Source organism: Periplaneta americana, chromosome 8 (assembly GCF_040183065.1).
Source record: "Periplaneta americana isolate PAMFEO1 chromosome 8, P.americana_PAMFEO1_priV1, whole genome shotgun sequence".
NCBI lineage: Eukaryota > Metazoa > Arthropoda > Insecta > Blattodea > Blattidae > Periplaneta > Periplaneta americana.
Genome location: NC_091124.1, coordinates 44,288,388 through 44,314,334, shown reverse-complemented (window position 1 = coordinate 44,314,334; position 25,947 = coordinate 44,288,388). Strand labels below are relative to the sequence as shown.

The 25,947-nt window shown below is 34.5% G+C and overlaps 1 protein-coding gene across 1 annotated transcript in view; it reads right to left on the bottom strand.

Annotated features, from left to right (window-relative positions):
* The window catches only part of LOC138704694 (akirin-2-like), a 31,548-nt gene extending 16,510 nt beyond the window's left edge, over positions 1–15,038 (bottom strand). Inside the window, exon 1 of the mRNA XM_069832833.1 lies at positions 14,634–15,038. Within this exon, the coding sequence (XP_069688934.1) occupies positions 14,634–14,808 (175 nt within the window). The 5' untranslated portion in view covers positions 14,809–15,038. The remainder of the gene's footprint in view (positions 1–14,633) is intronic.
* Positions 15,039–25,947: the final 10,909 nt, after the last annotated feature.

Genomic DNA, 25,947 nt, shown 5'->3' with positions numbered 1-25,947 from the left:
CCACTAGGGTTTTCCCTCAAACCATTATAAGGGCAAATGTTGAGTAACTTTTGGCGCGGGACCCTGGGTTCAATTCAGTCATTATCATCTTCAATTGTACCTACACCGATTTCACATTTCTGATAATCCTACTTGTCTGTGGTGTAATAATCATGATGAAGATCTGGAACACATTCTCCTATACTGTCCATCCATAAATCACAAAAGAAGTAAATTAAAATCATCAGTACCAGTTGCAGACGACACAGCCCTGCAGTATATATTGACTACATTCCACTTCTGGCTACTAGCAACAGGCATCTATAATGAACACCGATCAAAATACCCCTCATTTCTCGTGAAAAACAACAACTGAATAGACTACAGTGGACTTTATGTTGTCAGCAAACAGCTGGATACATTAAGAAGATTGATCATCTTCCTCTCCATTCATCTCACCTACTTCCATACTCATATTCATCCTATCATACAGAATCCGACCTGATGTGTGCTCCAACTTCAGAACAGGATTCTTCATCATAATAGCCAAAAAAGTAACCAGAGGAGCAAATGGCTACACATCAACTTGCGCGACATTATGAAGGAAAAAACAAAACAAAACAAATATATTAACTAGACTTCGGATTAAGAGGTGCCAAAAATTAAAATCAGGTAGGCAAAGAAAACTTAAGGAAATAGATGCTCAAATAGACGGTATATGCTAATTAACTTTTTCGTTTTCTGTGACATTCTAAATTCAACGTGTATTTAAAGCTAAGTATTTATTTCATGCAGAAGTAAATTACAAGTAAAACTGTCAATTAAAATTACAAACATTTTACATTACATACTACTATTTTATAGCACAAACAAAAGATGACAAACATAAGCAAGGCTATTTTTTGTAATGTAGAAAACTTAAAAATAAATTTGAAAACCTAATAAAAATACACAGATTGCTGAAACCGATATTTTTGACGAATAAATTGAAATGACAACGACCTGTTATTCAACACAAATATCAATAAATAAAATGAAAATTAAATTATTATTATATTATTATTATTATTATTATTATTATTATTAGTTCGGTATTAAATATTGTATTAGATTAGGTCGATATTCTGAAGATAGGCGCAAAGTACCAAAATATACATTTATAAGCATCATAAAAGTGATATGTGTCTAAACAAGTGATATGTGTCTAAACAAACGCAAAGTTTAAACTTATGCCCACATTGCAGAAATTGAGAAGCATGGTTGCCAAATGTATGGAAACATTAAGTAAAAGATTACGATCTATTTTACAGTAGTCATTACCGTAAAATAAAACGTTACTTTCTTAATCGACCTGAACTTTAATAGAACAATTATCAATAAAACCAACAGGGCCAGAAACAATTCCAGATAGAGAGTCGTAAAACTGCGCCTACAAACTTCAAACATCACAGGCACATTTCAGCAACAAACGTTATTGCACATAACAGGCTTCACATAATCAAATGAATAGGCTGGAAAATACAAAAATATGTTCGTACTTTGAAATCAATACCTATAAATTAAAATTATTTCACTAATGCTTTCTCATATAATTCACTTCCTAAGAAACGTAAAATAACATAAAGAAAAAAAGTTGTTATTTTCTAATGCCAGGCGTTTGACAAAGTCATTTGACCTCTTGCACTCCAATACTTTTCAAAGATATTATCATGGCCAGCCACTGAAGCACAGATTTTGAGGTGTTCCGAATCCATCTCTTGGTCTGAGTCGCACAATGGGCAGATAGGGGACTGATATATTCCAATTCTATGCAGGTGTTTGGCCAAACAATCATGGCCTGTTGCCAATCTAAATGCAGCTACAGACGATTTTCGTGGTAAATCGGGAATTAACTGTGGATTATGATGCAGAGAGTTCCATTTTTTCCCTTGGGATTGTGTTATCAAATTTTGTTTGTTGAAGTCTAAGTATGTAGATTTAATAAATCTTTTCACAGAGTAATACGTAGATTTAGTAACAGGTCTGTAAGTAGCAGTGCTGCCCTTCTTTGCTAAAGCATCCGCATTCTCGTTTCCCAGGATTCCACAATGGGATGGTATCCATTGGAATACAATTCTTTAATTGAGTGATATTAATTGAGAGAGCATTTTAGTTATTTCTGCTGTTTGAGATGAAGGTGTGTGTTTAGAGACTATTGATAGAATAGCTGCTTTGGAGTCTGACAATATAACTGCATTCTTAAATTTATTGATGTGGCATAGAAGATTCCTGAGACTTTCACTTATTGCAATGATTTCTCCATCAAAACTTGTTGTTCCATACCCAAGAGATCTATAAAACACATAACACCTGCACCGGCACCTTGTTCTCTGGAGATCAAGGATCCGTCAGTGTATAAATGAAGCCAGTTTTGTGGAGGGTACCTAATATTAATTGTCTCTAAAGACAGTTGTTTTAGTATTTCAGTGTTTACTTCTGATTTCACTATTTCTTCTGTTAAATTTAGATTATATTCTATATTCAAAAGAGTTAAAGGATTTGGTTTAATTTGTAAGTTTTCTTTTAAATTCGGGATATTGATTTTCTGTTTTAATTCTTGAACAATGGATATGAAACTTTTTTGAGTTTTCAATCTACAGAGAGGACTGTATGAATGCCAATTGTTTCCTGGTAATCTGATAAGTAAAGATCTCCCAGATAGGTCCAGTGGACCCGTCGACCAAAAGCAGGTGTGGTCCTCCAGACATTCTGGGGGTTGTGTGTGAATGAAGTAGCCACCAAAACGTTAAAATATGGTGTTCACTTAAATCGGCTACAACTTGCCATTCCCACTCCAATATGAAATGAGTACCATTAAGGTAAAATTATCCAGAGGTAAAATAGTCCCCCAATCGGATCTCCGGGCGGGGACTTCTTTAATGGTACAGAATCAACTAAACATCTTACAATGGAATGCTGGTGGTATAACATCAGCCAAGAAGACTGAACTAGCCAATATACTCTCAGATAATAATATAGATATCTTCCTTATTCAAGAAGCAAACCTTAATGCTGACCAATTAAAATATTTTAATTTTAAAGGTTTTAATATGAAACTCTTGCCCAAAGGTAGACAGATCAGTAGTGGAATTCTCGCAGGTACATCAAAAAAAGAAAAAAAGTAACAGATGACATCACACTATAAAGTATAGAGAAATTAGACTAAACATTCTGGCAAAAGTGGGGTCAGGGTAAAATCCAACAACAGAAATTGAAAATATTTTGTAAGGTCAAGTGAGGTAAATGTAACCCCAAACTGCATTGTTAGAGTTTAATAGATAAATGCTTTAAAGTAGTTTCACTGGTTAGTCAGTCTCCACGCCTATACACAATACTACCAAAGTTTTGTATAACTTTCAGAAAGTCTTTTTTCTTCATATGATCTGTTTCATAATGCCTATAAGTTGCTGAAATTTACGTAATTCACTGTTTATGTTGGTAAGTACATTTCATGACAGATTACGTCACAAATTAGTAATGCACCGACTCCTACTAAACACTGATTTAGTTCTCTTCAGGGGGCAGGCTGTTAGTTCCAAGCTGTCATAAATTGTAATGTAGCTACTGAAATTAAATATTTAAATAACGATACCAAACTTGTCATACACATACTAAGCATGAGGTGTAGTTGGCATGATTGAGATTTTGTATACTTCCAAAGTATGAATAAAACAAATTTACCATCAATAGTCATTAAGTATGAGGTCTCGCCCACCTCATTGAATATTACACGTCTACTATGAAGTAGCCAATGTGTATTATTACCATTTAATACGAGAAAAATTCGTACCAGCACCGGGAATCGAACCCAGGACCTCTCAGCTCTGCGCGCTGAGCGCTCTTTCCAACTGAGCTATGCCGGGACACGATCCACGGCACCGGCTGAACCTCTCTCGTAATGTTTTTCACGGCCTTACTACCTGCATTTGAGATAATATGCGTCATATATGCAGGAGCGCATATATATATATATATATATATATATATATATATATATATATATATATCGTCGGTTTCTTGGTAAAAGTGACCAAGTCCAAAATGCAGAATTGTTGGGAAAAGGCATTTAAATGTTTAATGATTCATCCAAACGGTAACTGTACTTCTTTAGATGTTAGTAAGTAGTTATTTTGAAGGTAAATGTGCTATATTATTAGTTTTTAATATAAAATTATGTCTTAAATTTTCATAATGCTTGGAAGCCTTCAATGTGACTTGGTCACTTTCACCAAGAAACCGACGATATATATATATATATATATATATATATATGACTTTGTGGCCATATTCAACAACAGTTTGTAACAAACTTAAATTACCCCAATAGAATAAACCAGATCTAGAAAACATAAACAAAAAACACAAAAGAAATATTAACGACTGAATTATTCTGTTAACAGTTAATACATCAATATTCATTAAGTATGAGGTCTCGCCCACCTCATTGAATATTACACGTCTACTATGAAGTAGCACAATGTGTATTATTACTATTTTATACGAGAAAAATTCGTACCGGCACCGGGAATCGAACCACGGACTTCTCAGCTCTGCGTGCCGAGCGCTCTTTCCAACTGAGCTATGCCGGGACACGATCCACGTAAAAAATATTACGAGAGAGGTTCGGCCGGCACCATGGATCGTGTCCCGGCATAGCTCAGTTGGAAAGAGCGCTCAGAGCTGAGAGGTCCTGGGTTCGATTCCAGGTGCCGGTACGAATTTTTCTGGTATTAAATGGTAATAAAACAAATTTAGTAAATTACAATTTATTAGATGCACATAGGCCTATTGCAGACATTACTGAAAAAAGGAACTTCGAACTTCAGGAACACAATGATATCCACATCCATCCACATGATACAGCGTAATGATCCAACTTAGAAAGCAAGACACATTTATATATATATATATATATATATATATATATATATATATATATATATAATAGTACTCTAAATGTTATAGAATTTTTAAAAAATCCTACTGACTCAAATTAAAAAAAAACAGACTTTTTACTCAATTTATAAATTAAATTCCAGCTTCTTTATTCCATTTGGAAGATAACATGTATATATAAAAATGTCATTTCAGGTCAATTTGTTCACAGCACAATGTCCAATATACAGGAAGTCCACTACAAAAATGTCCACAATTAAAACGTCCGATCAAATAAGACCACTAGTCAATATGTTCAATATGCAGAAATGCCCAGAAGTCAAAATGTCCACACAAGTCAAAATATTCAATATGTGGTATGCATAGAGATGATTATTCAACATTCTTTTCGGAGACCTACACCACCAAGATTCACACTTCCTATGAAATAGCATTGCAAGGCGAATATAGAACCAATAATGTAGTGGAAGGTTTCTAATCTAGATTTCAAAAAATGGCTTTTGGACATCATGTCAGTGTTGGGTGGAGATTTATTAAAAACTTAAAACAAAAACAAAATGAGACAGAGAATACCATTTAACCCAAGTCCGCAAAGGTCACTTAGCATAAAACACCCTGTTTACAAGTAATACGAGTATATTACAAAATAACGGCAAATTGAAGTGACTGTACATGAATACAATAAATATAAGGACAATAATAATGTGAAACAATATCCGACGACACTTTCATATCATTGCAGCTGCATGCTGACCCCAGTGGGGAAGAAAATTATAAAATAAAATACGTAGCAGAATATTGTAAATTAGCTTTAATTTACATTTTAATAAATATTGTTCTGGACATTCATGATACCGTACATGTAATAACTCTTGACATTTAAGGTAATGGCCATTAATGATTGTGGACATTTTTGATACTAAATATTTTAATGTCTATTGACATTTAAGATAATGGCCATTTAATGACTATGAACATATTTCATACTATACATTTAATGACAGGGGACATTTTTGATACCGGACATTAATGATCAATTGAATTAATGGGAAAAGCACCAAACACTGGATTAAATATTAACGAGAGTAAAACAAAATATATAGTAATCACTCAAACAAAAAGGATCCCCAATAGCCTTAAAATAAAAAAATGATACTTTTGAAACAGTCAACCAGTGTTTTGATAGGCAATTCTAATTACAGAAAATATGAAATACTTCACAGATTACTGCACATAAGTAAAGCAAACAAAACTTTTCATGCTGTTCTCAAATTATTATCTTCTCGTTTTTTAACCAGAAATTTAAAAAATAATTTTGTACAAAACACTAATCCAACCTGTACTATTATATGGATCGGAAACATGGAGCTTAACTAAAAAGGAAAAACAACAAATTAATTGTTTCTGAAAACAAAGTGTTGAGGAAAATTGTTGGTTCAATTTTTGATCCACTTGAAAACAAGTGAAAAATTCGACATAATAATGATATTCACAAACTTTATAATCAACCGTCCATTTTAGATGTGATACAGACCAGAAGATTAAATTGAGCAGGACATGTTATATGTATGGATAACTCCAGCGGTGCAAAACTAATATATATGAACACCTTTAACAAGGCCACTGAGAAGACCTCGAAGTAGATGGAAAGATAAAATTCAGAAGGAATGCATGGAAATGGGAATTACCAACTGGGAGGAACTAGCAAAAGACATAACAGAGTGGAAACATTTTGTGAAATAGATATGGAGTCGACATGCTCCATAATGTCCTAATGGACTGATAATCGAAAATGTAGCCTATATCATCCATCTCTTTTACTCTCCCTCCATTAGTTTTTTAGATGTACGTTTTTAAATATGATGCATCTTAAATATTTAAAAAACAGTTGCATAAAAATCTGTGTTTGTAATGGTGATAATAATAATTTCAATGCGCAAAATCATTCAAGCAATTATTGTTCATACACTGTAAAAAATTTGATAGTAACTGGTTAATATTTACTATAAGAAAGTATGTTTTGAATTTGTAAAATTAAATAGCCTACTTGAGGAAGGAAAAAAGGCATAAACGTTCACGATTATACACATCCCTACTACACACATACACAGAAAATATCCCTCCCTCCCACCCATTTTTACAGTTTCAATTTTGCTAAATAATTTTGGAATGTCAAAATAGACATCCTGAGGCACCCATTTCCACACAGAAATAAATTTGCACCATATGACCCCAAAATTCAATTTTCAGTTGTTGAGTGTCCCAGCAATTACAAAGTCCACTTATTACGTTCATGATAACATTCTTCAAAGCTACAAATACATATTTTCCTCAAGCCCAATTATATTACAATTACATTAGCGATGATAGTGAACTGTGAAGAAAAAAACCTCACGCCTTGCACATGTTATCATTCAAGATTCTGTATAAACTTCGGTTCCTATGACAACTGAACTAGCATTACAGTTTACGTCATAAACAAACATGGCCTTCCCTTACGTTTTATTGCACGTTCTTAACAGTTCATGGAACGAACTTACATCCAGTGAACGTCACGTTTATCTTCTATGGATAAGATAATATGGAAAAACATAGTCACATAGCTATCTTCTTTAAGATCAGCTATATACATTTAAATAGCAAGTTCGTGTTTTCTCAATCTGACCAGAAGAGAATGGTGAAAAATAAAATTGTAGGATAAACTGTTACAATCTTTGCTACAGGTTTTCTCTCACAAAACGCTTACATAAGAGACAATTGGAAAAATATACTGTGTTCTTTTTCTCGTATAGGCCTATTTAATTTCTAGTGCGCATGAATCATAATATAATGAGAAATGAATGTATAAACAATTTACAAATTACGGCACATTAAAATGAGCTCACTCAACCCGCACTGGTAAATAATATAATGAGAAATTAATGTATAAACAATTTACAAATTACGGCACATTAAAATGAGCTCACTCAACCCGCACTGGTAAATAATATAATGAGAAATTAATGTATAAACAATTTATAAATTAACTCAACCCGCACTGGTAAATAATATAATGAGAAATTAATGTATAAACAATTTATAAATTACGGCACATTAAAGTGAGCTCACTCAACCCGCACTGGTAAATAATATGAGAAATTAATGTATAAACAATTTATAAATTACGGCACATTAAAATGAGCTCACTCAACCGGCACTGGTAATAAATAAATAAAAATATTCAGTATTCGTAAACATTTGATCACTGACTCATCCAAATAACAAAATAAACAGCGTTAAAATGTCTGTCTTCTTTATTTGTTCACTAGTTATTTCTTGAATACAAGCCTCCCATGTATTTAAGATTGCTAGTTTATAAATGTGTGTTTATTTCTTTCACTAGAGTATCAAAAACAGGGCTACAGAAATCCATTTGTGACAGTCAAATTATCAGAGAGAGTTGGTATATATCTTCATCTTCGTGTTAAATGCATTCAAAATCGTAATGTTTTATTTTACGTAATATAATTCTTAGTACATTTCTTTTTTATATACGTACGTAGAAACTGTGAGACTTTTTTTTTTTACTTTTCTAGCCGAAACTATTTTTTTCACCTTAATTCAAGTCCAAGTTTTCAATTTAGCACTCTTCCCTATTAATAAAGCAGTGATGATTTCACCAACCACCCCCAAACATGTATTGGGATCTGCTTTCAACATAAAATATGCATATATAGAAACTACTCTTCAAATTTATTAATGAATTGCAGGATTAAGAGTGTAATTAGTTGCATGCTATCAAATATTTCTTACCTTAAATTACAACAAATGTCTGAAATGATGCCCATGTACCTACTTGTAGAAAAGCTTCACACTGCTTCAATAATGTAAATTCTTGAACACCAAGCCCAGTTCCTCGTGTAACTGATAAGGTGCTTCAGGAATTCAGTAACGATTATTGGGAATCTATATATTTCAATAAATTTTAACACACTTTGTCAGTAATGCCGCTATAGGGATTGGTCTTCGAATTACTGAAATCTTGTATCATCCAATTTCAGTAATTTCGTTGCTGCGTGCACGGATGCACATAACTGTACACTGTGCTGCTACGAAACGGATTTCATTGAACTTTTATTAATGCAATTTCGTCCACTTATTCTCCTGCTAAAGTAGTCACTCCTGTTTGCTGTGTTGTCCAACAACGAATCAGTATAGTAGTGCAAGACATCTTATAAATGACTTGCTTGGGGCATTTAGGCCTACATCAGAAATTTTCTGACAAATTTAGGCCTAAATCATGTGAAATAAGCGGACTATTAGACGAAATTTTAATGAAACTAAATCAAGACATGTTCCACTTCAATCACATTCAATTACAGCAAAATCGACTGTCATATTGGGTCAGAATCATAAGTATTAATAAATAATAATGAAAAAAGGTCCTACTAATGAAGTTCTTAGACAGCTAACAGAACTGTCCCAAGAGTGCAAGTGCCACAAGCATCTAATCTGACAATTTTCTGTATTTTACACTAACTTATGTATCCATACAGTAGGCCTACTCCCTCACAATGACTTGCTCTGCTACACACAGTGCCACTTGCGCTGCGCTATATATTAATTGTGTCAATACATTAATGTTTATCAACAATATTAACTTGACAGAATCTTCAATCTCATAACTGTAAAATAATCAAAATATTAAATTAACGAGTTTAATTAAAGTAATTCTGTAGGCCTATGTGAGATGTCACTAGAGGAACAAATAAGAGTGGTTTTATTTCTCTTTTCTTTTACACGTAACTGCTATCTCGTTTTTACAATATAAGCAGCACACCCTTATTATTGTTGGGTTAACTATAAAAGCGAACTAAATTTGGTGCATATACACTAAAGTTACGTTAGTGAAGCATTTTCACAAATAAAACTACGGTCTTCAGTAATTTCGCACACACTATAAAATGGCCATCAAATCTTCCGTACAGATCTTGTATTATATCTCTGCCTCTGTGCAACCTCACGTTTACGGTAGAGGGAGGAAAAGGGTGGGTGAGTGAATGAGTGAGTGATAGAGAGAGAGAGAGAGAGAGAGAGAGAGAGGGTGGGGTAGAGAGAGAGGTTCGTTATGCTTTTCAATGCTCTGTCGCCCACGACTTAAGATAAGCCATTTGAAATTTACCGGTCACTCACCAGCAGAGATATAATAAAAGAACTACTGTATAAGCCAACATTATGGTGTGAAATATAATATAACCTACACACATATCCATATAAAACAGTTTTGTAAAAATATTTCACTAAATAGCAATGTAGCACTATTACATAATTGTACATTTACGATCATGAATATTATTTTGTCGAATGTACATAGCTTACATTTTTAGGAGCTAAGTTTCCTAACGCAACGGAATAAAAAACAGAATTTATTGGCTTTCAGGTCGAAACGAACAGTCCTACATACATTCTTGCATTCATACATAATCTCCAATATAAATGCAACGATCGCAATTTTTGTGACTTTCTAATGTCATTGTTAAAATTGATCTCCAAGATATTTTACGTATAGAATTCTACAGATTCTTATCCCCTTGCGCTCCCGAAAGCACGGACATCAGGGAGAATTTCCCCATTCTTGTACTGTTCTGCTACAAATTAGCAGAAATTAGAGACTGTGATATTCTACTCCCTTTGAAGTATATAATTAAATCTTCAATTAATTTTTCACAAAATCGCAACATTCCCTCTTTCTTCAATGGACTCTTCATTTTCCATATCGCATTCCCCATCAATTTACCAAATTATAAAGAATTTTTCCACAACCTCAGGCGTGAAAGTCAATAAAATTCTATGCTTCAGACACCCAATCTCTCTCATTTTTATATTATTTACCCACAAATTAATTGCATAGATACCTACTACATTAAAATGGCATAAAATGAATGACATCTTGAACAAACAATTTAAATAATGAGCCTCCATGTTTTTGTCGGGATTTGATACGAATAGCAGTGTTCAGATGGAATGTCTATTAAATGGTCCTTTCTTATCTCAAAACTAACTAGACCTAGGCCTATTACGTACTTGAGAATTGATATCTAATTTTTGCCAAACAGGTCCATATAAAAGTATAGACAGGGTATTCTCACGACGTGGGCATATGCACCGATAGCAAAGTAACAGGAGGCTGAGAACTGTATCAAGATTAGAATGGGTTAAATAAGGGGATAGATAAGTGATAGGAGGCTGAGGACTGTATCAAGATTAGAATGGGTTAAATGAGGGGATAGATGAGTGATGGGAGGCTGAGGACTGTATCAAGATTAGAATGGGTTAAATGAGGGGATAGATGAGTGATAGAAGGCTGAGAGCTATATCAAGATTAGAATGGATTAAATGAGGGTATAGATAAGTGATAGGAGGCTGAGGACTAGTATATCAAGATTAGAATGGGTTAAATGAGGGGATAGATAAGTGATAGGAGGCTGAAGACTGTATCAAGATTAGAATGGGTTAAATGAGGGGATAGATGAGTGATAGGAGACTGAGGACTGTATCAAGATTAGAATGGGTTAAATGAGGCGCTAGATGAGTGATAGGAGGCTGAGGACTGTATCAAGATTAGAATGGGTTAAATGAGGGGATAGATGAGTGATAGGACGCTGAGGACTGTATCAAGATTAGAATGGGTTAAATGAGGTGATAGATGAGTGATAGGAGGCTGAGGACTGTATCAAGATTAGAATGGGTTAAATGAGGGGATAGATGAGTGATAGGACGCTGAGAACTATATCAAGATTAGAATGGATTAAATGAGGGTATAGATAAGTGATAGGAGGCTGAGGACTATATCAAGATTAGAATGGGTTAAATGAGGGGATAGATAAGTGATAGGAAGCTGAGGACTGTATCAAGATTAGAATGGGTTAAATGAGGGGATAGATGAGTGATAGGACGCTGAGGACTGTATCAAGATTAGAATGGGTTAAATGAGAGGATAGATAAGTAATAGGAGGCTGAGGACTGTATCAAGATTAGAATGGGTTAAATGAGGGGATAGATGAGTGATAGGAGGCTGAGGACTGTATCAAGATTAGGTTGGGTTAAATGAGGGGATAGATGAGTGATAGGAGGCTGAGGACTGTATCAAGATTAGAATGGGTTAAATGAGGGGATAGATGAGTGATAGGAGGCTGAGGACTGTATCAAGATTAGAATGGGTTAAATGAGGGGATAGATGAGTGATGGGAGGCTGAGGACTGTATCAAGATTAGAATGGATTAAATGAGGGTATAGATAAGTGATAGGAGGCTGAGGACTATATCAAGATTAGAATGGGTTAAATGAGGGGATAGGTAAGTGATAGGAAGCTGAGGACTGTATCAAGATTAGAATGGGTTAAATGAGGGGATAGATGAGTGATAGGAGGCTGAGGACTGTATCAAGATTAGAATGGGTTAAATGAGGGGATAGATGAGTGATAGGAAGCTGAGGACTGTATCAAGATTAGAATGGGTTAAATGAGGGGATAGATAAGTGATAGGAGGCTGAGGACTAGCCTATATCAAGATTAGAATGGGTTAAATGAGGGGATAGATAAGTGATACGAGGCTGAGGACTGTATCAAGATTAGGTTGGGTTAAATGAGGGGATAGACAAGTGACAGAAGGCTGAGGACTATATCAAGATTAGAATGGGTTAGATGAGGGGATAAATAAATGACAAGAGGCTGACTGTATCAAGATTAGAACGGGTTAGATAAGGGAACAGCTAAGTAAGAGGAGGTCGAGGACCATGACAAGGTTGGAGTGGGTTAGATAAGAGGATAGCTATAGAAGTGACAAGAGTTCGATGACTGTGACAATGTTGGAGTTGGTTAGATAAGGGGATAGCTAAGTGACAGGAGGTCGATGACTGTGACAATGTCGGACTCGTTATGAGTGCACCTCAGCACATGTGTGGACTTCAGTCCTACGTTCATAGACATCTATGACGTAGTGCAGAGGGCGGCCACTAGAGGGAACCCAATAGTTGGAACTTAAAACTGAGACGATTCTGTCGGGCGCTGGGGTGGGTATCCAGTGTGGCTTAGTGGATAAAGCATCAGCAAGTAGAGCTGAAAACCTGGGTTCAAATCCTGGCGCCGGAGAGAATTTTTCTCTGTTCCATTACTCTTTCATCGTAAGGTTGGTATGGGTTAGATGAGGGGATAGCTAAGTGACAGGAGGCTGAGGACTGTGCAATCTTCGAATCTAGATCATTTATTTCATACTAAGTTAGTCACTTTTTTCCTATTTTTCGACCTATTGTAGTAAGTGAAACAAAAATAAAACAACACCATGTGCTCATCTTGCACAGAATCTCCAAAGTATGTGCTAAGCTAGACCTAGGCCTACAATGTAAAATTGTGATAAGCTACAAAATAGGTACTGGTACTATCTGTATCATAACTCCTAACAATTTGTTTTAGCTAGGCCTATATACCTATTAGTTTAGAAAGAGTGGAATACGTAATAAGTTACGTAAAAGTTCTGTTTCTAGCAATAACATTAACCTCAATAAAACTTGAGTTTAGGAATATTTACAAACACAAATATCACACACATTATAAGCTATTATTCTAAATACATAAAAATCCCGTATAGGTTCAGTACCGGTACACGAGTTACTCAAACCCCACCCCTTACAGTCTTAGTATTTGTTTACCTAACACTGCCGAATGTCACACATAAGTATAGAAAGTGAAATATTTTTGTAAATTCGTGTTTTTCGTTCTTTGTGCATCTTCTTCCTTCTCCTTTCCTTAAAAAAAAATCTGGGAAACAACGTCCCATCGGAAAAAATCGCAATACCCAAACATTTCTAACAGCAACTCCACATTTCCTTTCACCTGAATATAAAGTAGCCTATTTAGGGTGGGTAGGTAAGCCTATATACAAATTATGCCAGTTAGCAACACTGCAACCAAAGTTACGGATATGATCGAAAAATTACATTAAAAGGCAATGAGTGGAGATGGCCCCTGAATTCTACACTTTCTTTTTAATTTACATTAAAGAGGTCTATGAAAAATATAAACTTCGCAAAATAAGTACGGTAAAATATGTTCATCTCCGATTAATACGTTACCGGTAACGTAATCTAAAACTCTCAAGCCTAATACGGGATCTCTATACATTTGCTTATAGCCTATAATACAAAAACACAAATAGCCTAGGTCTACTAATTAAGACTATATAAGTTAAGTAGTCCTATATCGTCCTACAATAATGAGGGGGGGAAAGGAACTGGCCACCCTACCCCATCATCTCCTGGCCTAGTTGCCTCATGAGTGATGCCTTATTGGTGTTACTTATGAAGTTCAAACCTGTCTTCGGACAGCTGACTAAACAACAATAATAAATTCTTCTCGAAACAAATGTTTTGTTTAACTATCTTAATCGACCTATTATGCCTATTGAAATCATAACATAATCAATGTAATTGTATTCATGTTTACAACAATGAACTAATGGAGTGTACTATGAAATTAATTATAAAAGCAAAGAGAAATAAATTTTTAATAACCTAAGACGACTGAATTACATCACAGTACAAACATGTAAGTCGCAATTACGTCATATGCCAATATAATTACTACATCCAATTTTAAAGTAAACAGTGATTTAGATTTTTACTCATTTGCATTTTAATGAATGATATCATTAATGACATTTCATTAGAATTTCCAAAATAATTACCAGGTGTCAACTTCGGGCAAACTTCTCCAAATGGCGAAGGATTAAGCTCATGTTGTTTTGTTGGTGGTGTGTTTGGAGACATACACATTGGAACACATCTTCGACGTTTGGAAGGTCTCCCATGATTATGAACTGGGTCGAAATCCAGCGTTCTTTTCAAGGTAGCGCAAGCCATCTTTCTCCTTCCTGTGAAGGGTTGCGACCGACAAAAACAGAAGTCTTCGTTACACTTACGACTTTTAGAGTCTACAAAATATATTAATTATAAGTGTATTGAAATAATGCTTCCTTGATGACGTATCAATTCACAATCTCAGCTCGATGTTTCTGGATTAAATTCCAGGTCCAAAGCATTACACAAACAATCAATATGGCTACCCAACTGAAGATTTAAATCGCTTTGTATACAAGATCGAAGTTCAAGTTTTGGTTCAAAGTATCAAGTTTGATGTACATGGTAACTTAAAACTTCATGAAAGGTCTTGACTATTAATATTCCTCAAGAACAAATTACTACCATAACTTGACAAACGATATTCATATAATCATCGTAAATACCTGTTTAAAATAAATATATCTACTTGTTAGTGAATTAATTCGCATATAAAATATACACATATAATATCATGGATCGAACAACATGGAGCCAGAACGGATTAAATAGTCCAAACCGTGAAGTAGAAAGAGAACAAAACGTTATAAGTTCAACAATGCATTGTACAGAAATGCCCGAAAACAGTGCCCGTTAATATATTATATAACGTCTTTGGCCCGAACTTAGCACCGAAGACTCTATTTATTTGTCTATGAAGAAGGCTAAACAATAATCTATGCACATTTCGTTAATTAATGTCTCCAAGATTCAATAGATAATAAAAAAAGAATTTAACACGAGAAAGACATATTCCGAAAAAAAAAAAAAAAAAAAAAAGCTTCTACCTATGATTCTATGATCGTGTAAGCGAAGTTTCCAACCTCAGGTAGTCAGAACCAAAGATATAAAAATTTGACAAACTTTGAAAGAGCTCCACTATATAGTTCTCAATGGTTGGCACCATTATTGAGACGATTAGAAGTGTCAGGGAAAATTATTATGCAGATTGAGCATAAATTATTCTCACAATTGACAATATCAGCGGTTTTCTGCTAAACCCAGTGTTGTTTTACAATCAGTAGAGTAGGATGAAGAATTGGATTCTATAATGCGGGTATATTTATGTACGATTGGCGACACTGACTATTAACTTCGCCATCTATTCATAGAAGTTAAAACTATAAACCAACAAATTATCCATCACTATCGATTAGTAGAGTCACTGTACACTGCAAATTTTACATATAACATAATATTTTATTCATATTTAAACAATTTCGTAGCGAAGTCTACTCTTCAGACCTAATAACCTCTTTATCTTTGCTATCAGAAAGTTTCTATAATTTTTTTCTACAATAGCTATATTATACAACCAATGAATTGTTTCTGTTCAAACAGAACGGACCAGTAGCTTCAGAACCGGGGCACTTTTTTTTCTTTAGAAATATACCACTGGGGTCAGATATCTTTGAAAATGTCATGTACACTCTTCCCTATTAAAGGAGATGTTCGAAGTGTCTTCATTGAATCTGGGTGCAATGCTGTACTCGTCTGTACACTGAGTTTAGAATTCTTTCGAAGATCCCCAAATCATTTCGGAATTTCTTGACAACCCATGTATAATTTTCTGTTCTAGTTCTTCAACTGTGTCAACGGGAGTGCTGCACATTACCCTTTTTCAAGGTGCCCCAGATACAAAAATCCAATGGATTTAAATCGGGTGATCTTGGAGGCCAAGGTATAGGCCTGCCTCGACCATACCTATGCATTAGGTTTCATCTCACAGTGGCAGCAAAATGTGCCTGTGTACCATCATGCATGTATCACATGAGTGTCCAAGGAGAAAAACGTGCGATGTTGTCAGGCCATTTAGTCAGTGGCGGCTCGTAATCATACATTCGTAACTTTCTCGCAAATGGCTCGTTTGCAGACTCATGTTTACTGAGAATTTTCTGCTTCTATTATCATGTATTTTCAACCGTTTCAGTTTGCACTATCAATTTTGATACACACTGTATACTTTACTATTAGATTAAATACATAACAGTTTTAAAATAGTACATAGTATTTCATTTTAATATAAAAAAGAGAGCATGCTGATATATAAATTTAGAACAAGTTAAATTTATTTTCCGAATATATTTAATATTTCATTTTAGAAGCTGAACTTCAGAGTTCTCTCCTATAAAGTGAAAATGAATGCAAATAGAACCCTATTATTCTCACCAAGCGATATTAGTCCCAAATGAATACTTTTCTCAAATGTTAAATCTGTTTTATTCGATAAGTAGGCCTATTATCAGTACGATTCTGATTTTTACTCTTATCATTATAGAAAATATTAAGGAATGATTTGTCCCTTTGCAGTTTTTAAATAAAATAGATGGTTTTCTTGCAAATTGAATAAGATTAACACTTATCGTTAATTCCTACCATTAGGAAGTCTAGCAACCCTACTGCAGTGATTAAGGGATGGAACACACTATTCAGATTGAGTTCATATTATGTGTATTCATAGGTAAGCCAGCGATGCACTGTTCCCAACCTATGCAGACTTTCAGCGTAATTTCTAATTAACAATGCATTTCATTACAAAACGCATAATCGGTTTTTAATTTATTTTAATGTAACTTAATCTATTGCACTTTTCAATCTGCACAGTTATATCACATCCGGCACAGTATAAAGATTTCAACATAAGAAATAATTACGAATAGATATTAGGTCTAACATATTACTACAAAACAAAATCAAATACTCATTAAATTATCATGCCTATTCTACCAGAAATATTCTATTTCTCTCCCACCAATTGAACTTTAGTGTAATACCTGATCTGGTCTGAAACATAGCTCTAATTAGAATGTGTTATTTCAATTTGAGTATAGACATTTCACGCAATTATTTGGACGTCCTTAAATCTCCTGTCAATTTTCCATTTTAATAACGTATCCAAAGCAACAGTCTATTTCAGAAATTGCATCAGTATTTTGTTCATGCTGTTTTAACATGAAATTTTTATGCTCTCAAGTGTCAAATGAATAATACGAATGTTAAACATCTCATGTCAGTTGCATAGAAACGAAAATGAGTTACGTCACACTATTCTGATAGCAGTGAATTACGTCACACTATTCTCGCGTCACTTGCTTAGCAACAGAACATTCAGATGGAACAGAGTAATTGCAAAGTAAATCATTAGCTTACTTCTAAAATCTCATAACTGCATTTGAGAAAATTGTATAGCAGAGCAAAATAACTTCCTATTAGTTTTATATCTCAGTTAAAAACTGTTATGCAATTGTTATTTAGAAACATTTGTAGACTTACGAGCTGTTATCAGCAAATACATTTTGAAAATATACACAGATTTAAACAATTCGGGAAAAATTTTACTTAAGAGGTTTTAGAAGTAAGCCGATGAAATGCTAAATAAAGGAATAAAGGAAAAATAAGCATTAATAATAAAATTAACAGTATACATTCCAACGTATTTATTTCACTCTTAAAAATATTCACAATCCCTGTAGATCAGAACCAATTCGTTAAAAATTTAAATATCACAATAATCCCAACAGAGAACATAAACATTTGACGCAATTGCAGGAATTCTGTGAATCCCCTGTCAGTTTTTCCTTTTGAAAAATACATTGTTCTCGATCAGGTTTCAACCCATATCGTAATACTTGAGTCAAGAATCAGGCACAGAATCTTCATCTTCTTTATCCAAGTCATTGTCATATTATCTTTTGTAACCAGAGCTTCCTCGAACTACAGTACCAACAGTTTTCCTTACTGATTGATACTGGAATATTGTTGTTAAAATGTACATTATTTTAATCCATTGGTGGGTACTTTGTGCCATTCACTCGAGCAACCTCCTATAGGACTGACATGCTGTGAACATGCCATGAGAGATGCTGTATATAACATTGCATTATTATTATTATTATTATTATTATTATTATTATTATTAATGGTATAATGCTGGGAAGAGAAATGAAAAAAGAGAAAATCTACCACCAAGCACCGTCTTTGTCCATTGAAAATTCCACTTGGAATCACAGAAATTCGAACCCGCATTGTCAGAGTCGAAACCTTTTCTTAAAATTATTGTTTGATCCATTTCAACCAGCTATTTCTGTAGTTCATATTTTCTTGTAACTCTAGATATTTCGTTTATGCTAATGTAACACAGAAACTATTAGTACCGGTATTTATAAGTTTTAACTAGTGAAGGTTAGTCAAGAAAAGGTTATAGTATGTTAAGGTTACCAGACATTCTCAAAGAAAATTCGTCCCTGGAATGTCCTGGAATTTAACGAGTTATCCCTAGATATCCCCGGATTTTCTGTGTTAATTATTATAATTGTATGAAAATGCTGTTGAATATCTCAGATCAATGCTAAATAACATAGCAGTTGATGCAGCATCGTTAAATAACCTACTAAAAAGTATCTCAGTGCCTGGAGAATTCTGTGGAACGTACGATATATTGCTCAGATATTCTCCAGAGAGAGAAAAATTTGAAGAGAAGGCCCATTACTTTTCTTCATATGAAGGGCATCGTACAGGGTGTATCAACAAATGCAGGGTTATTGAAATATTTTAATTGAAACTATTCATGTTTGAAAACAAACGTTTGAAAATTAGAATGGGCATGAGGAAGGATCAAAGAATGTACCTTGTTATATAGATAAGGATAAGAAAAATTATTCTATACTTAAATGGCTGTAATATAAAGTTGCAGTTTTGTTGATACACCCTTCTGGCATGATGCCCTCGAAATGTAAATGGACTTGACCTGAATGAAATAATTTATTTGATGAAATTTCTTGCTTGAAGAAATATCCACTTCAGAGAAAATAGCAAAGTGAAATGAAGAAAATGCTGATGTTTGCTCAAAATGGAGTGAAATGTTTAAATTTTTCTCTAAGAAAATGATTTCCTGTCCAGAACTCTCTGTGTCTTCCTGGAAGTAATGCTTCAGTGGAGAGAGTTTTTTCTTCATTGAACATGATGTGGACATATCAAAAATCCAGACTGAGTTCAGAAACTGTTTGAGCTATGTTTGCTATCTTCATCAATTTCAACAGGACCTGTCAGGAATTTGTTGAAAAATTGGGATACAAAGAAGACCTGCTTCAAAAAAATTCACTCTTCTGAAAATACTAGTAATTTAAGTACTAGTTAAGTAAAATGAACATTTTTAGTGCGAGCAGAATGGTATTTTAATTCTTTAAAGTAGTTTTTCATGTGTCGGTATTTGTCCCCAGAAATTGTGAAAAAAATTTGGTAACCTTTCGTTATGTAAGAGTCCAGTGCCGTGGCATTGTGGTCTAAGGCATCCCACCTAGGACTCGCGTTACGGAATGCACGCTGGTTCGAGTCCTCATGGGGGAAGAAATTTTCTCATGAAATTTCGGCCAGTGTATGGGACTGATACCTCCCCAGCATCGTGATGCACTTGGGGAGCTATGATAGGTATCGAAATCCGGTTACGCAAACCAGTTATAATGGCTGGGGGGCTCATACTGCTAACCACACGATACCTCCATTCTGGTTGGATGATCGTCCACCTCTTCTTCGGCATGTGGCTGTGAGGCCAGCAGCTGGCTGGTCGGTCTTGGCCTTTTGTGGGCTGTAGCGCCACGGATTATTATTATTTGTTATGTAAGCTCGAAATGTCAAATGAAACGCAGGAATTTTAGAATTACAAATTAATTATTTAAGGATTAGAGAAATTAAAAAGAAAGTTAAGGAGAAGGATCTCCAGAAAATCTCTTTTCTCATATTATTTTAAGTAGAGCCTCTATTTCCCTAACAAAGTTTCATATCAATGTATGAAGAATTTTAAATACAACATTTTGCTCTTTATGGTACAGTCACAGACATAAAAAATGCAAAAAATGTAGTATTATGATATATCTGCTCTTAAGAGTATCGCATAATCTTGTCTTAAATGAAAGCTAAAAGACGGCTAATCAATTTTGTTTGATGATTTTTAGAAATTTTAATTTTTAGATGTTTATTTTTATTTTGCATTTTTTATTTACGGTATGTATAATGTGAGAATATGTCCTGAAAATTTTATTCAATTATCTCTATTAAGCTCCGAAATATTACATATTAAATGTTGAAAAATGTAAAATAAACAAACTCCGGATATTCAAGGGGACTGGAGCACAGTGGCATAAAAGCAATTATTTTGTTCCTTGGAAATTCGTTAAAATGAAGTCAATACTATGAAATACTTTTAGGCTAAAAATAACAAAGAAGTGTTAATTTTGACGCATATTTCGTCATTCCTATAGGTCCTTCCCCTTAACTGAACATGAGACATAACGCATTCTTAGTTAATATATTAGAGGAAAAATCCTTGGCATGAAAAGAAGACAAAGACGGAGAAAAACAATACATCAGAGAAATACTCGGTAGAATGAAGTATAACAACTATGAAGAATTTAAAACTACAGCAGACAAAAAGAAACAAGGCTGATATAACAAGGTGAGACCTTTAGAATTAATTGGCCGATTGAAATCAAGGACAGTGAAAACGTGTACTTACCTTACCTATTTCAATTAACATTACATTTCTATTTCAAGCAAACCATAAGCAGAAACCAATGTCATTTCCTGCAACCCATATTACTGACGGTGAGGAGTATATAAAAATAACCACTATGTTAATATGTACCAACCAAAATAATCTTGGAAGCACAGAAATTCCAACCATGTTGATTTTGTTAAGTTGTTGTTTGTTGTTTTCTAATGCCAGGCATTTGACAATAAAGTCATTTGACCTCTTGCACTTCAATATTTTTCAAAGATATTATCATGACCAGCTACTGAAGCACAGATTTTGAGGTGTTCCGAATCCATTTTTTGGTTTGAGTTGCACAATGGGCAGTTAGAGGACTGATATATTCCAATTCTATGCAGGTGTTTGGCCAAACAATCATGGCCTGTTACCATTCTAAATGCAGCTACAGACGATTTTCGTGGTAAATCGGGAATTAACTGTGGATTTTGATGTAGAGAGTTCCATTTTTTCCCTTGGGATTGTGTTATCAAATTTTGTTTGTTGAAGTCTAAGTATGTAGATTTAATAAATCTTTTCACAGAGTAATACGTAGATTTAATTTTTTTAAAGTAATACACGTGTTTTCAAGGAATTATGGGTAGGTTAGGAGTCCTTGGTTCGACCATTGTCATTACAATAAAAAACGTATCATCACCAGCGAGAAGAAAGCAGTTATACAGGTCATTATTGTGCTATATTTGCTATTTTAATATTACCAATGTTTCTCAAAATTCTCCTTGCACCATAACATTTTCATATTAACAAAGAGGTGGGTCCTACTCGCATTAAAACATATATTGAAATTTACTTGTATCGGCATTTACTTGGTTCATTTCAATTTCAAGGTCTTCTATATCAACCAGAGAACAAAAATACCATTGTTATTGCAAGCTTTACACTGTCATGCTACATTTAACTATAATTTTTTTTTAATTACTTCATAAAATTAATTCGTAACCGAATACTTGTTTCTCTGTTTTAATTTAGGACACTTGAGGATTCCAAGAAACTCGAAAACATTTTAGTATCGGTATCTAAATATCTCGGTTATAGAAAACAACATCTGATCCACAATTGAATGGGAAAATGCAATATATGTCCCAAATTGATGTATACACATTTTGAAACACGATTTCTCAGCAACGAGATGAGACAAATACGATTTTTGCGGTTTTGTATTCCTTAAGCTCGTACATGTTCAAAATGGCCCCCTTCCGCCACAGTACACTCCCAACAACGACGTACAACAGAGCGACATACCAACTGGATTATTGCTAATGGAATATCATTACAGGCATGTTCCATCTGAACTGTTAGTTCCTCCAGTGTTTGTGGTTTTGTGGCGTACACTGTGTCCTTTAGAGCTCCTCACAGGTATACCTTATTTTATTTCATGGAGTGCAGTTTCATAGAAAAGACTCTGCCGACAGACCTTCTACTGCCCCCTACTAATTGGTTGTCATAAATAAATGTCTTCCTTACTGTGACAGAAATCTTGTCTTCTCCTGTTAGTAACCAATCACAACCCTCGTTCAGAAGAATTGACAGGCTCCCGTCAAATCCACGTGGAGGCAGAGTTGTCCCATCTTTTCCGAATTCCAAGAATCCCGTCAGTTTCACTGCATAATTTCAAGTGTCACCAGGATTGTGGCAAATGTGCAATGTTGGGACGAGGGGACAGGATGGAATTGTCAGAGTTGTTTGTGTAGGAAGTCATAAATCTGTAAATGGGTGTTCAAAGGAGCCACCGAACTGCACTCCTTGAAATAAAATAAGATATAGAGGTCTGGAGGGGTTAAATCCGGAGATCGAGGCAGGAACTCCGCAGCACTTCCTCTTCGTCCTATCCATCTCTAGGTCGTCCTCATTTAGTAATGTGGACAAGTCTCGGAATGTAAGGCTTCCATTTTTAAGCTCGCAAAATTCCATGAGCACTGGATTTGCTGATACCAATCTCACGAGAACATTGCCTCATTGGCTTCTTTGGGGATTGTGCAAAAGCCTACATGACTGCATCAACTCTCTTTCTTCCACATTGCCCTTTCAACACATCTTGCACCGTTCTGTCGACTTCAAACTTGTCTCGGATTCTTGTGATAGTTAACCTTGTTGGTGGTTGTGTTCCAAATTCAATCCTCCAACGTTGCTGAACCTCAACAACATTCTCCACTTTCCAATAACATTTCAGTATACACTTACGTTCATTGAATGATAATTGCACCGCCATGTTTGTTTATAAACAGATGAACAAGTTTCCATGCTTTTCACTGCCTTCTGAATCATAAACCGCAAAATCGTATTTCTATCTCATTTCTTTGCTGTGAAATAGTATTTTAAAGAGTGTATACATTAATTTAGGACACTCTGTATAGGGTATAACAAAAAGATATGTAAAAACTTCAGGGAAACATTCCTCACTTTTAGACGATGTTACATGAACATGAGTCTGGAAATGCTTTATTTCCTTCTTAGAACTCTTTTTCTAAACTCTGCTTCTACATTAAATTTATGATTCGCAGCTACTGTATTTTGTTTTTGTGTGAAAAGCATTACAGCTGTCATGTACATTACACCCCATACCAGGCCAAATTAAAGACGTACCAGTACCTAATTTCTCACGCCTTCTGTAGGTGAATTCATGACATTCAACAATGCTTCATGAATATTTTATGTGTTGTATTAAGTATTGATACTAAAACTTTGTGTTGTAGTAGTAGACTATAATGTAAAACTCTTTTGTATATACTGGGTGTTCATTTCAAAGTGTGTCATGACGTCACTGTTGTTGGGTCACCGATTTGAAGCGAGTTTCAGCTTATATGTCAGAGAAGTTGCCTATTATTTAAGGCGTTCTTCTATCTGAACTTGAGAACGTGTACGGTATAACTTGAATGTCGTAGCAACAGATGGCGGTCTGTACGGTCTGTGTGCTACAATAACCTCTTTCGAACTGTGTTTTGCGCCGGCAAGTCGTACGCAGGGTATTTGTTATCATCGGTTGCGTACAGTAACATTACACAACACAAATCTAATGCTCCGTGTCCATGTTGACCGTCGAAGTTAATGTCAACAACTACTGTACGTAAGTAATCGTCTTAACCCTCTCCCCATATCCCGACAGTACGTATTTCCAAACAGTTCACATTCCTGCCACTACCGGCATTACCGTATGTATCGGTACGTACTCTTCAGAATGAACACCGTACTTGCTAGGCAACTTCTCTGCCTCATAGGTTATACACCTCTGCGGAAGTGTAGGAAGATTGAATTCTCTAGGCTCATCGGCTAGCCACATGGCGGCATACAGCGAGCCATGACACACTTTGAACTGAACACCCAGTATTTCAATCTAGATTTTGACAATAATTAAAACTTTATAGTACTAATTTAGATTTCTTTTTCTTTTTCGTTTGACATGTTCCATATTCCAGCTATGAAGCGATGTACGAATATCATGGAATGTAAATAAATACAATACAATATAATACCAGAATACTGAACATCAGAATTGTGGGAAACCTACAGAAACAGAATGCATGGTACATCACCCACCTAACCCATTTGTAATTACATTCTAGCAGAGATAAACAAGAACGTCTGGATGTAGTCAGACTGTCCTGGTGTGGAATTGTTGTTACACGATAGCTATAATAGTATTCCACACTAACAAACTTGTGTCTGAAATGATGGCGCAGCTGTGACTGACGGCAACTTAATGGATAAGTTACAGCTAGCTGCTCCAACACCCAACAGTTGGCAATGTCTATAATGGAAATGTTAGAATGCACCAGAAGTAAAATGTCATGAATTACCGTTGCAACGACATTTATTCTATAACATACCTGTAACGTAGTTAATACTTCCAACAATATACATCTGTGTACAATAAACATCATTAAAATAAATTGACTCATGTTTATATTCAATTCACTAGTAATTAGCCTTGTCTACCATCCAACTATTACCAATATTATATAGACACAATGAAAGGCTTGTATACAATACATTTTATAATTTTTATACAATTGTGGAAGCACTCAAATATTGTCTTATGTCATTTCAAAGAACTCTGCTCAACCAATTCTAGTTTATTCATAAAATGATCTCAAAAGTGTTATGAATGAGATAGTTTTATTACTGATGTATTCTAGGATATTTACTAAAAGTTCTATACATTTTTGTACATATATTAATATTATTCATATTTTATAGCTCTGCTTTTTGAAGAGTAATTAACGAATGTCTTTTTTTTTTTTTGTTTGAAAAATAAAAAAATCAAAACTGGATCATAATTTTAACATACCGGTATTATAAATTAAGATCTCAACGCCATACACATATTATGTTCTTAGCTCTGTGTTACCTGCACCAGTTCTTCAAATTCCACGTCATATTATTATATATAAAATTTCAAAATCAGGGAAATGCATGAAGAGAGATTTATTTAGGAAGTGTATAGTACTGTTAATTAGAGTGTAGGCCTACTGCCATAACAATATGGTTTAAAATGTAAAATTCTAAACTAATACCTACCAAATAGACAATCATTACATAAATGTAATAATACCATTTAACAATATTAACAAAAGGACAGAAGGAATATAGTGCCAATTCTAAGAATAGATCAAGATTCCATA